General features: G+C 35.5%; 1 protein-coding gene across 4 annotated transcripts in view; it reads left to right on the top strand.

Annotated features, from left to right (window-relative positions):
- Positions 1-11,011, top strand: part of ZNF704 (zinc finger protein 704) — a 50,597-nt gene extending 39,586 nt beyond the window's left edge. For 2 of the 4 annotated variants that reach the window (XM_034430026.3, XM_034430025.3), the window contains exons 7-9: positions 2,202-2,306; positions 6,309-6,406; positions 9,793-11,011. In XM_034430026.3, the coding sequence (XP_034285917.1) occupies positions 2,202-2,306; positions 6,309-6,406; positions 9,793-9,904 (315 nt within the window). In that variant the 3' untranslated portion in view covers positions 9,905-11,011. The remainder of the gene's footprint in view (positions 1-2,201; positions 2,307-6,308; positions 6,407-9,792) is intronic. The other 2 variants (XM_087890731.1, XM_034430027.3) reach the window with 1 other exon arrangement.
- The last annotated feature ends 3,760 nt before the right edge of the window (positions 11,012-14,771 follow it).

Here is a 14,771-nt window from a genome sequence, read left to right as displayed (position 1 = left end):
ATTTTTGGGGAAACACGGTATGTGGTATCTGAACAAACCCTCATAATCCATGGCTATTTGCAAATGTTAATCAGATAATTCATTCTTGGAAGCAACCTATAGCCTGCCAATATAAAAAAATAAGTTAGTTTCAACACCATATCTGATCATTAGTTGCATACATTGAAATGGTGATCTTTATAAAAAAATGGAATAAAACATTTTCTTATAAAGGAAAATTATTCTTTATAAATGAACTAAAAACTACTTATAAAGGTTTTGAATATTTGTAATCAATATATAATCTTATTTTTATTTATTTATATTTCCTATTTCTAAATTGCCCATCTCCCTCAGAGATTAAAAATAAACTCATTGAACTTGAATTTCTGATATCTTTCTTCCATTAATTCAAATCTGCATTTGAATTCCATTTACTAAAAAAAAAAGAGATTTTTCTTAATAAAATGGTTAGTGGGTGGGGAAAGTGGATTGAATCTCCATTCACTGCATATATAGTATATGAAATCGTAATAGCAAAAACATATAAGGAGAAAATGAGCAGAATAAGTCCATATAAACCAACAAAAGCTATTGCTTTTTTAATGAATGTTTAGGCTGGTGGGCCAGGAAGATGGCCTTCTCTGCCATTGCCCCCACTCTCTGACCTATCTTCTCCCTTCCCCAACATAAATCAGGCCTCCACTTTCCTGGCCTTTCAAAGAATGTTAACGATTTGGCTCTTCGATTCACATAAGGCTCCCAGATACCTTGATGGCCCTCCTGCTGCCTTTTAACTTTTAATTTATTCTAATCCTGTTTTTAATCTGTCTCTTTTTTATTGATGTCAAGTGTTTTTAATCTGGTTTTAGGCTTTCATGTTTTTACTGTACACCACCGAGAGTCACTCTGTGAGCAAGATGGGTAGTATTTAAAATTTGATAAATAAATAAATAAGATTTGTACTTGGCATGCCACCACTTGGACTGATGCTTATAGAAGTATCCAGTATCACCACTAAAAACTTTTTTGAATTTGTAAAGACATCCAGAGCAGGCATATATCAAATTGCATGATTCTCATGCAGTCTCTCATATAGGAAAAGACTGAGGGCGGCAAATGCAATTTCTCTATATCTTTCCACAACTATTAATGTTGTTTATTGAAGAAATGTTTACAAAGCACAAAAAATACAAATACGAAAAAGAAAAATGATAAATAAGTAAGAAATAAAGAAGGAAAAACAAAAAAAGATCTGTCTGCAAGAAAGAATCTGCAAACTTCGATAACTTTAAGGTAGAAAAGACATAAGAGAGTATGGAGTTCTTGGTGCATTCTGAACATGATTGTTTGTTTGAAGATGTTAACCTGATGAGGTAAAATCATCATTAGTAACATCATCAATGGGCACTGATGGTGTTGCCCAGTCAGGTAGTAAAATGTCTGCAAGCAAACAGCCAAGGTCAGGGAGCCCCAAGGACTCCACGATTCAACTCTGAACTATTTATCTATAAATATCTATGAGTTCTGTTTCTTCAGCAATTGCTGTTAAATCCTGCAACTGGCTCCTGGCTGCCATGTCTATTTTTTCTTTCTCTTCATCTCCACTTTTGTTTTGCAATGGCTGCAAAACTCCTTAAAGGGCTAATTCCTTTTGATATCCAATGTTACATTTAATACCATGAAAGCCGTATATGCTGTCTTTAGCCTGTTATTGTTCTTTTCATCATTATCTAATATTTCACCCTGAAACTGGCAAATATTTTTCCTCCAACTGTGTTATAATTTCCCTAAAGCTATCTTCTCCAGTCGGATAATTCCAGATTAGTTGCTTTGTGACCTCTCCATTGTTACCAGCAATAGTCTTTTGCTAGTTGGGAATGTTACGAAGGATGCTATAGTTTAAAATATCTGAAAGAAACCACATTGGGGAAATGAAAAATTGCCCTAAAATGCTTCTTTTGTAAGAGCTAAACTTTCAAATAATTTTTTGGGATATCTGCATATATTATGAATTCTTTATCTTTCATTTCTTTTAGTGACCGCTATAAACATCTTCCTTTCAGTGGTATCATGTATTATTCACCCTATTGTCTTCAAGAGAACTGAAAAATAGTATCAAAATGAGACCAACTTACTATTTTTCATAGGAGATAATCAAACATTTAATTTGGTAACATGGAGATGTTCCTTCTTAACTGACTTCCTATTTTTTGAAACAGGCTACAGCTCCTGTGAACATTCCAGGTTCAGCCAAGTTCACTCCCAATGGAAAAAGCTTTAGCATCTCTTGGCAAACACCCCCAGTTACCTTCACTGGCCTTCCAGTAAGTAGAAAACCAGCAAATTAAGAGGGGGAGGTTTGTTTCCTACATAGGATGGCATGTGTGAGGCAAGATCCATACTTGCACTTTATGCAGGTAATGAATTTGTTTCTCCCTTGCCTGTCCCATTCCACTCATGGATGCATTGCAGCAGGCATGCATTATACAGTTCATGGGCTGCATGTGGGCCACCTCATGCAGCCCATTGGCATTTTAAAATAAATAAATAAATCACCACCCCATCTCCAAAAATATACTGTGAGTACCCCAAGCCTCTCTGCCACCAGCAGTTCCGCAGTACTGCTGCATCTCTAGCCCCCAAACTGCTGACTGGTGTGCTAGTCAGCTAGCTCCTTTGTGGCCTGCAGTGATTTTTGATGTATCAATGGGATCCTTTCCTCTTTACCCTTGTGTAAACCTGTATTACAGATTTCAGTAGAGGCATTTCAAGCATATTTTAAACAAAATAGCAATAGCACTTCAACTTATAGTATGCTCCACAGTGCTTTACAGCCCTCTCTAAGTGGTTTACAGAGTCAGCATATTGCCCCCAACAATCTGGGTCCTCATTTTACTGACCTTGGAAGGATGAGTCAACCTTGAGCCGGTCAGAATCAAACTGCTGGCAGTCGGCAGAATTAGCCTGCAAACCATTGTGCACCACTACTGCCATTTGAAAAGGCCTTCAAATGAATATGCTGTATATGTCATCTGCAAATCAGCTTGATGTTTGTTAATATACTATGCAGTGTCAAAAGGCCTTATGACAGTGCTTAATCCTATAGAGATAAGAGCACATTTTGGTCAAAATTAATTATGGATATTCTCCAATTCCATTGGGTTGCAGTGATACTGCATGACAGTTTTTCCTCTTTCCTTAACTTTCCTCACAGGGATGTTTTCATTGACTTACTATGATCTGTTATCCCATAATGCTGTTTAGTTGCTTATACCATCTTCCATATGCATAACATATCTTTAATTTCACCTAATATAATTAACTACTGTAAGTAAACAATATTTCATTTTTTATTCAAATAATTTTTCTAACTTTTGAATTATCATTATCAGAGCAGATATCATGTCTTATGTCTTAGCATTTTACCTAAGGCTATATGTTCCAAGTTTTCACAAATATGCAAGGCTGTTTAAAAACTCTGATTTTTGACAGGGTGAATTAGAAATTGATAAGGTACTGCCAGCTATTTCTCATTTCACAACGTGAATCACAAAAGCCTCTTATTGTCAACCTTTAGAATTTCTTGGAGGCTTTCTGTAGAATCTGGGCTCTCCTGCTGAGCTGATAAAAATGAAAGTAACTGAATCAATTACATTGCATTCTGCCAATGAATATTTATTAAATTTCATCAAGGAACAGCTAGCAGTGCAAGGCATCCTGCTGGTTGTAATTTGAACAAGAGACTCTTAACAGAACATGCTGTGCATGAAATACCCCAAAATTTGATTTCATGACAATATGGTAGAACTGGAGTAATTTTAAAAGGGGGGGTTGCTCTCTGTGGCACTGGGATAAATTGACACTAGTATTGCAAGAAAGCCAAAAGTCTCATTATCACAAAATAGGTAGATTAGTTTTCCTAAACTTGTGCTATCTGGATATGTTGATACTACAACTCCCATTGTTCTCAGTCAACATGGGCAACCAATATGCTGCCTATAGCTTCTGGGAATTATAATTTCACTATAGGCTATAGGTAGTTATATAGATATTAAGAATTGAGTATGAATTCACAAAGATTCATTATCCCCACACAGTTGGGAACACAACTGTTATATATCATAAGGTAATTATTTGGTTATAATCTCTTCTTCCTAGTTCAGTTCTGACCTCTGGCCTCCAAGGCTACCTTCAAAATCACAGAGAGCTATAACTTGAAGACTTGAAGGAGCTATTAGAAATATCACTGTTTAGAGCATTTTTCAGTTTCACTGCTGTTTTCTCGACAAATTTATGTATAAGCAGTTCAGAAGCTAACAAATAGCTATAGTGAGAACAAAACTCTATTATTAGTCTCATTCCAAAGAGCCCTTTTGCTGATTTTGCCAGTAGCAGCTGTTGACCTTTTTTTCTATACTATTTTATATAGTTTGTGCTAAAATTAGTTATTCTGATGTTGCCATCATTCACTGCATAAACTAATGAGATGGCAGGAACGTGTAAAGTATTGATGAACCCGTTGAAGCTCTTCTCTGAGCAAGCTCATTAACTGTCTATCACCTCAGTAGCAGCAGCACTTTTTGTATTATATTGAATATTTTGCCCTTCTTACCCCACAAATGAGAATATGCTAGGTAAAAACGAGTGCCAGAGATACAAGTACAAAATCAGATATCCACTTAAGCTATCCATGCCAAAACATAAGAGCGAACAAAGGATTAAATGAGAGAACATAATCATATAAAATTTTGTAAACCAGGAAGATTTTCCAGGAGAGTATTATATTACCTGATTTGTTTAATGTGGTGAGCTGTACTGTACATATTCCCATGTGAGCACATTCTTAAATAATTACAATTCTTTTTCAAATTAAACCAGATCAACATACCTGAAGCTTCATGAGATTTCATGGGACAACTTGGAGGGATTATAGCCATTCCTGTTTTTTTCCCTACAAAATGAAATGTGGAAAATTATGTAAAGGGACCTGAGACTTTGTCTGTCAATCAGCAACTTAATGCTATGACTTCCTCCAGTCTATGCCCCTTCTCTCCTGGTCACATGACCCCAAAAAGTACACTCCTCCTTTCCCACGGCACATATACATAGTCACACAGATGCAACAAGAGGGAACCCAAAAAATACAAACACAGACAAAACACCTGTGCATCAGTGTGATTAGATCCTTATACCAAGGGTGAAATCTAGCAGGTTCTGACGGGTTCTGGAGAACCAGTAGCGGAAATTTTGAGTAATTTGGAAAACTGGCAAATACCACTTCTGGCTGGCCCCAGAGTGGGGTGGGAATTGAGATTTTGCAGTATCCTTTCCCTGTCACGCCCACCAAGCCACGTCCACAGAACCAGTAGTAAAAAAAGTTGCATTTCACCACTGCCTCATACACAATATATGTATTGTGGCCTTGCCCCTGGGGTGAAAGTACATACATATGCATAATATGCAACATGCTGCTTCATTACCTACATATCCTTCCTCCTTGAAAGAGGAGATCGCTTCCTCCTAACTGACATATCACCAGATGCCTCTAGAAATGTTGCAAATTTTGTTATAGCTGTTTATAGCTATTTAAAATTTTGATGACTTTATTGATTTGGTTCACATGCACATTTTATTGCTCTCTGATTATTTTACTATGATTTTTTTTTCCTTTTCCTTATGGTCCTTTGATCTTTGTACAAAAGAAAATACAGATATTTCCCATATCCCCTGCTGGTAAAAGGGTTGGAAAGAATTCCAGAAACTATGGTCTGCATAGTTAATTTAATTTCAACCTTAATTTTAAATCAAAATTGAGGGAGGAATCTATTCCAAGCAGACTCTTTAAGAGGGAAAATAAAGCCAATTTGAGTACTAAGTAGTTATTTACTGGCACAGAATATAACATTTTCTTTCTTGGATGCTTTTGAAAATGGTCCATAAGTAAATGTTTGCAAGCCTAGGCAGGGAATAGTGTGATATATTTAGTCATGAATTCTGGCAAATTTCGTTGGTTCATTTAAGCCCTTCTTGTAATTGAAAACTTTCCCTGATATCTGGAGCAGATAATCAGCAAGAATGACAACTTGTCCGCAAGAGTATGGTATGCTTAGAATACTCCAAATCATTTTTCTTTCATATCTCTGCCCTGCATTATTGAGATGGAGCCCACCTTTGAGTCTTGTAATATGTCCTCCATTGTGAGAAAGTCAATGAAATTAAGGTGATGAATCCACAGATTAAACCCAATACAAGATAATTTAGTTTTATTACCCATATTGTACCTTTTAATTCTGCAATTAGAACTCCATCTTTGTTTCTCTTGCTAGCTTTCACCAACTCACACACGGCATGTGGGGATCGGAGAACAAAAGCACCAGATCCACGCTGTTCTTTCATCACCACCTAGAGCGTCAGTTGGCCTCAGGTAGGAGGCTTTTTACATCGGAATGAAGTGAATTAATTAATGAGTGGAGGGTTTCTGTGACCAACCTGTTTTTTTAATCTGAATTTCTTTTCAAAATAAATGCAGATGAATTATTTTTAACAATGCGATTTATCCTCAAGTGGCAATTACTTTTTTTCAGTTCATCACAAAATAAGCCACATTCAATCTCTTTTAAAATTAAAGAAGAAAAATTAGTAAGGGCGAACTAGGAAATAGAGATAGAAAGAGGAAGAAAAAAATCAGAGAAATATATAGTATAAGTGTTTTGTGAAGTTTGGAAGAGGCTATAGGAGTGCAGATAAAAAAGGAATAGAAAAATGCCATATTAAAAGAGTGGCATTTTCATGTCAAAATATTGCAGAAAAGAATGTTTTATTTGTAAAAGCATTTGTAAACTTTATAGAAATATTATTCTAAAGATATAACAGGTTTGTAGTACTCTGTCTTCTTATTACATATTTTATTACCACCTAGCAGAAAATTATAATTTTCCCTCAAAATTTTTCCATACCTTGAAGGATGTTTTCATTGTGTCCTCTTGCATATTTTTCCTATCTATTTTTCATTCAATGAGTGGTGTGGTGACCTAGAGGTGGAGCTCTCACCTCACAATCAGGAGGCTGTGAGTTCGATCCAAGGTAGAGGCAGATATTTCTCTCTCTGGCAACATTGAGAATATATCTGCTGAATACAACTCCGCATTAGCGACAGGAAGGGCATCTGGCCAGTAAACACTCAGCTCTATTCAGTTGCCCAGACTCCACCTCACAAAGAATTATGGGGTCATTAAAAGAAGATGATGATTTTTCATTCAATATTTGTAAACTTTGGTCTCCAGAATAATCCAAAGAATATAAGGAATTCCACAGTTCAACCCTGAACTATATAGTTTCTCTCCTATTGGGATTTTAACCTTATTATACCATAAAAACCTATGCCAATGAAACTTCAAATTATGATCTTCTAACATTCTTTTATTTCTCAGCAAGACTTATTCTTTTACAAAAAACAAATAACAGCCTGAAAATTATAGTTTAAAACAGGATAATCCTAGCCCTCCTCTGTCTTTGTATCCTGCAGAATTTTATATTTAACCATTGGTTACTTATCTCTGCCGTACAAATGGCTATTACATATTTTTGCCTTTGTTTAAAAGGCGCATCATTTTTCACAACTGATATTATTTGAAATAAAACACCATTGTAGGTAATATAGTCATTTTTATCACAGAAAATTGCAATTTTTCCCATCTTGCATATCTTAACATAATTATTCTGAAATAACATACAGCAGATTTTTATTGGTAGGAGTATATCTAGATGTTTTACCTTTTATTCATATCTGAAAACTAGTTTTTCCAAGCAGTTCTTTTTGATCTTTCCCATATTGTTTGTTAAAACAGGCTCCGACTCAACCCTTCCAAGACCGAGTGGCTGTGGCTTTCAGCGTCCCGATATAGCCAGCTGGTGCCATCGCTGGTTATTGGGGGCGAATCACTGGCCCCCACGGAGAGGGCTCGCAACTTGGGCGTCCTCCTGGATGCACGGCTGTCTTTAGAAGAGCATATGACGGCCGTGGCCAGGGGGGCTTTTTATCAGGTCCACCTGATACGCCAGTTGCATCCCTTTCTGGATCGGGACTCCCTACACATGGTCACTCAGGCACTCGTCACTTCCTACCTGGACTACTGCAATGCTCTCTACATGGGGCTCCCCTTGGGGTGCACCCGGAGGCTCCAGTTGGTCCAGAATGTGGCCGCGCGGGGTATTATTGGAGCGACTGGGCACTCCCATGTGACACCTCTCCTGTGCGAGCTGCACTGGCTTCCAGTGGTCTTCTGGGTGCGCTTCAAGGTGTTGGTGACCACCTTTAAAGCGCTCCATGGCTTAGGGCCGGGGTATCCAAGAGACCGCCTTCTGCCGCCAACAGCCTCCCACCGGCCAGTTCGCTCACATAGGGAGGGCCTCCTTAGGGTGCCGTCGGCCAGACAATGTCGGCTGGCGACCCCCAGGGGGAGAGCCTTCTCTGTGGTGGCGCCTGCCCTCTGGAACGACCTATCCCCAGAGATACGCACGACACCAGACCACCGGACTTTTTGTCGGGCCCTGAAAACTCATCTATTTCATCTAGCCGGGCTGGCTTGATCCCATCCTTTCTGTTTTAATGTGAAATTGGTTTTAACTGGGTTATTTTAAATTGAGGGCCGAAATTATTTAATGTCTTTTAAACTGTTTTTTAAATTTTATATGTTATGTTTTATCTCGGCTGTTCACCGCCCTGAATCCTGTTGGAGAAGGGTGGTATAAAAATCAAATCAAATCAATCAATCAATAAATCAATCAATAAATAAATTTAGTCTTTATTCATTTTAAATTCAGCTACCACGCCAAATTCCTTCGGCTTTTCCATTAATATATCTATTCCTTCCAAGGAATTTTCAACTATTAAAACCAAATGATCTACAGATGGCCTTAATTTATATATTTCTTTCATCTTCAGGCTGGTTATTCTCTCATTTTATTTTCTGTCTCTATTAAGAACTTCCAAAGTCAAAATAAGCTCCAATGGTACCAGTAATCTTCTCTTGTCCCTTTTTGAATCTCACAGGCATTGGTATATACTATATCAATTTTATCCATTTAATAAAATTAACCTTCAAAATCCATTTTTCCAACATTTTAAATTAAAATAAAACAGGGTTAAATTGTTAATTGCTTTCTCTGCATCAAAAAATGTGAGTGTGGCTGATTTTCCATTATGTTGTTTCAAATATTCTAGTACAGTACATCAAGAATATTTCTTATATTATTTTTCAACTGTCTTTTAAGCAGAAAGTCACATTAATCTTCATGTATGAAGTCCTGCAAAATATCTTTAATTTTTTTCAGCTAGAAACATTGCAAATATTTTGTAGTCATTCTTTAGCAAAAAAAGATGAATGACAATATTTTATTTTTTTGTAAAGTAGGAACGTGTGCTTTTTTAAAGAAGTATTTGCTCCTATCCAATATCAATCCCTTTTCCAAAATAGAGTTCATCGTTTTTTGCAAAGATTGTAATCACTTCAATGCTGTTTTATAAAGTGCACCTGTTTTGTTCTTTTTTTATTGCTTCTCTTATTAGTAAAAGTCAATTCATTATCTGCTACCACTGTTCACATTTACAACAGGAGTAAAGAGTTTACTGTTCTGCTTGCCCTTTTATAGTTACTGATAATTTTATTAAAAGTAATATTATTTGAGCTGCTGTTTTACGTCTTTTTATGTATCTGTATGTGTGTGTGTTTATGTGTGTGTATATGTGTGTACAATCTTCAACCTCATCGTTTTACCTTAATAACAGTTTTTCTTTCAACTTTCTGGCAGAAAACCTAGAGGAGAGGGCAAGAAATGTCGCAAAGTGTATGGGATGGAGAATAGAGATATGTGGTGTACAGCTTGTCGTTGGAAGAAGGCCTGCCAAAGGTTTATTGATTGAAGCCCAGAAACAATACGGAGTTGTGTATAATAGGGTTCCCTTGCTGCAACCGTGTAGTGTGACTCTTCCCACCTCCTTGAGCGCTGACATCTGTTGAAGACTGGCACTCTAAAGCAAATATATTCATTTCAAGAGAAAGGACTTCTCAAAAACCTATACGCAGCAATATAGGAAAAACTTAAAAATCTTTATCAAGTTTTGAATCAGGAGCAGCTATATGCATCTTTCTTTAAAAGAACAGGACAAAATCTGTTTTTAATACCTTGAACAACTCGCCTATCAGGACATTTGTCTTACATACTACATCATGATCAGTATTTCACCTTTGGAATCACTTAAAACCAAGATTGAGTGATGCTACTTTTCTTAGAATGAAGTAAATAAAACACAAATACACGCGTGCATACACAAGACACACTAAACTTTAGAAATAAGCTACATTTTTCTCAAGAGCAGCTCTCCCAAAAGTGGTAAATAATTCTGTTGTGAACAGTCTTGATTCAGCGTCTGGTGCTTGTCCTTTAAGGATAATGGAAAGATGCTTTGCTAAAGGGGCAAGAAATTTAAGAGTGATCTCAAACTCAGACCTGAAGGTTGAGCACCTCTTGTATCTGTCCCAAAGAAGGCTAGTTGGGGTACAATCACCAGCAGTCCTACGCAAAAAACAAAACAAAAAAACCCACACACGGGAAAGGAGTCTGATTTTAAATGAACTTGGATTGAAATCAGCATACATACCAACAAAGTTTGGGTTCCAGGATATCTTCTTAGATGCAAGTACTGGAAAATGTTGTACATCTCACAGTGCTAAAGGCTTTGCTCAGACTAATGGGCAGCCCAGTGGACTTCATCAACATTAATTCAGGGATGTGATCGACCCAGCAGCTTTTCCCCTGCTTTTTACGCCATTTCTAGGTTAACATTTTAGTTCAAAGAGCAAATTAACACTTCAGGGGATAGAAACTAGAAGGACAAACTGGTTTCCCACTTCCCCGACATGTAAAATATGAGTGCAGCAAAGCAGATGTCTGTATGTAAAAAATCCCATTGATTATAAAGTTCTATCAATATCAAAAATAAAAGCCTTCACGATGGCTTGCACTTTCATAGGTTTCTGTGCTTTAGTGTAATTTAAACTTCATTTGGCCCATGACATAGACGTAGTTATGGTGTAAATTGAACTAATGCTTGAGAATCAGTAGAAAGTTTGGACATAGGTTACTGGAAATAATGTCTACAGATTGCCTATTAAAATAAAGGAATTCCTATAAGAGCACTACCACATATTAATATAAATACGGCTTGTGCTCAAGACTTTCCTGGTGGATTTTGTCCTTTGATATTAACTCCAGTGGGATGAGATAGGTATCCCAAGTTGGGAAAACAAGAGCAAGATTGGGAGCCCTTGATGCTGTTGTATGATGACAAGTCAGAAATAAATTTTATTGGGGAAGGGGGGTAGAGGAACCGCTGATGGATTATATTATAAATCACTATTATCTAGAGTGTCTACCTATAATAAATATAAAAAAGCACAAATTTTAATTAAAACACAGAATATTAAGCTAGGGATGACTCTTATATAAACTTCAGAACAATTAAGTTAGCTTTGATGCTATGATAATATTAAAATAATTCAGGTAGGCCTGGAACTGTCTTCCAAAATAAGGCTATCTGGTTGAAAACACTTCTACTGTACTGATAAAAGGCTTCTTGTACTAAGCATTTTCATCAGATACTCATCCAGTTTTCTCATCTTCAAAAAGCGCAATTTTATAGCATGTTATTCCGCTCATAACTAGCAGAGAATAGGAAATTTCTTTCTTGAGATTTGGTAGGAAAGTAAGAAAAAGGAATGAAATCAACACATTATTTTTTTCCTTTATAGGTGGTCTTTAACTGTACAGCTTAACTATCATAAGATTTAGGAAAATCGTTTTATGTGCTTATCTATTTATTTAACAGAAAATTGTATTTGTCAGGGATTTCTTTAGATCATAGTATTTACAGGCAGCTGACAACTAACTTTGAAAGTATATCATATAATAATCACATCTGCATTCTAACTTGAATGTGTTATTTTGCAGTCTTATAATTGTGTTGAAATATATCTCTGGCTACATGCATGGTCTGTCCAAAATTCACTGATAAATTGTTCTGACCTGCTGCTTTATGGTCAATATATATCCTGGAGGAAATACTAAGTATGGCTTTATGTATTTTTTCCTAATTTCACATACAGAAAAGTAATAGAGTTTATATTTTCTGGCATTCCTGTTTAATTGATATGATAAATGATAAATGATAGGGCTACAGGCAGAAGGGGTCTGCTTGAAAGCACAGAAGATTTCCACTGTAGTCAAAATTAGGCTAAGTAGACTAATGGTTTGAGCTAACCAGACAGCTTAATAAAATTAAGCTAACATTCTTGATATAGAAAAAACAAACTCAAAATCACCTGGGAAGCTAGAGTGCTATAACAAATTACTAATTTTTTCATACATTGAAAGTATGTGTGCATTTACTTTAACAAAAGTTCAGGCTGATTTTCTTTCATTGGGGTTTATTTGCATCTATTAGTTTGGTATTTCTTTTCACAGGATGTATGCCATACAATTTTTAAAAAATTATAACTTAATTGAATCAGCTGTTGGTGTAAATTGTGATCACGTGCCCTAGAGATACCAAGACATAAGTGGAAAAATTATTCTAAGATGTATGGGTTGGTTATTGTTGGAAATAAGTGATTTATTACATATGTATTCAAATTGAGATAGAGATTATAATATATGCCAAATAATATTGGTAAATTTATTATTCGTACTTTATGTTATGTTCTCAAATCAAAAGTAAATACATGCTATTATAATCAGACTCCGCATTCACAGGAATTTTAAACTTAGTCATTCAGTATTTTTATTGCACATTTTTCTAATTAACTGCACTCTTGAGGGCTAGAAATTTTTAAAGATTGAAAAATAATCATAGGATAATAACTGTTTGCCAAATATTGTTCATCTCTGTGCAATATAGCCTTTGTAAGTTCATTTATTGCTTATTCCTAGCTTCAATTTTTGGCTTTGCAGACTTTCACTGCATATGTTCAACTTCGACAGTGAAAACGTTTTTATCTTTATAGAGATATTTGAACAACTTTTTCCCATAGTTAGATTAAAGGCAACTGACCTAAGATAGGATTTGCTTGTTTATACTTTAAATGAAATTACTGCCAGATAGTTCTGTTGTATCTGTACTATAAAGAGACAAACATAATTTGGCAATAGAACTGCTGGAATTTGCCTTGTTCTACTTAATAAGTGTTCTTCATAACATTGATTGCAACATAATAAATTCTTTTTATTGCTGGAGAATTTCAATAGGGCTTTAAACTTACCAAAAGACCCAGGAAATAGGTGCTAACCAGAACTGTAGCTTAGAATTAGAGACATAGTAAACTAGGAGGTTACACTTAGCTTTTCATAAGACCTTTTTTTTAATTGTTGCTTACTTAAATATTCTTTCATCATTATTTATAAGATATCACTGAGGTTTTGAGAAATCTAAAATGTTTTCCCAACTCTCCCTGATGCTTTTCTTAACATGTATGCATAGATATTTTAAAACTCTTATCAGAGGTAATATTTTGAGATCATTATTAGCCTGAATTGACTAACAATGATGTTGTATAGCAGCTTCAGAGTGAGGGCAGAAAATATTATCTCTGACTGCTTGTTAGAAAAGAGTTAATAAATCCCCAACCTTTGCTCAGGACTAAATTGAAAAACTCTCACCATGCCTATTTTGACATTTGAATATTGTTGTCAAACCTCTTATGTCCAATCCAAGACTTCTTTCTGGTGAGTCAAAATAATTTTGAACAGATGTTAATACATGAGTTTTATGTATAAATAATTATCATGTTAGAATCAAACATGAAAAGCTGCCATTTTTTTTCTTTTATTCAGGTTTGTGTGTTCAGATAAACCTGTTTAGATTGTGCCCAGTGTGATTCGATTATCATCTGTTTGCATCATTATTTTAATTGACCTTCCAATCAAAGGAATATACTATATACAACATGCTTGGACAGCTCCCTCTAGCTTTTGATTATTTATTTTTCTGAATTTCAAAATTTGTTTCCCCTGATTCAAGATTTAGCTAAAATAAATGTCAATCACCTTTGCCTCTATAAATTCACTTAAGATGAAAGACTAAGAATTTTTGTCAGTATGTTTAACTGGAAAAACCAAGAACAATAAGAAATTAAGTCTCATATTAGGTATATTTTGTGGTAATCAAAGGAATGAGGACATTTCTGACATTTCAAAACTTCATTTTCTTTATTTTAAAAAATCTACAATATGAATTTTTTAAATGATTTAAATATTGTACAGTCTGGATTTTGTTTCCAATGGGGCAGATACATGGTTCTGGAAGAATAAATAAGCATTCCATTATAGTTACTGCTGCCTTCAGTTTGTCTCAAGCAATGTAGGAAAACATCTGTTTGCGCAAGAGTTTAGGTCCTGACTGTTAGGGAAATGGAAATAGGGTCTATTAATTATATGCAGTTTACTGGTGGACAAATGCCATTGGGTTTCACCCTCTATTTCCTCTGAGAGGAAAAATGTAGAGTATAGTGATATAGATTTACTAAACAGATTGGTAAACAGAGAGAGATTGTATTTTTTGACCAAAGTTATTCAATAAAATTAAAGAGGAATGCTCACTTGAGATTGGTTAAATTGGACTTTAGCGTATCATAATCTTACATATTTGGAAATATTAGAGGAATTTGTAGCCAGTGTAAGAACTGAAATTCAGTAGGACATAATCTATTGCTGCTGAATACTTATTAGCATAAAAT

The sequence above is a fragment of the Pantherophis guttatus genome, chromosome 3, assembly GCF_059756535.1.
Source record: "Pantherophis guttatus breed Tessera chromosome 3, ASM5975653v1, whole genome shotgun sequence".
NCBI lineage: Eukaryota > Metazoa > Chordata > Lepidosauria > Squamata > Colubridae > Pantherophis > Pantherophis guttatus.
The sequence above is the reverse complement of the archived record's forward strand: the minus strand, read 5'-3'. Positions and strand labels throughout refer to the sequence as shown.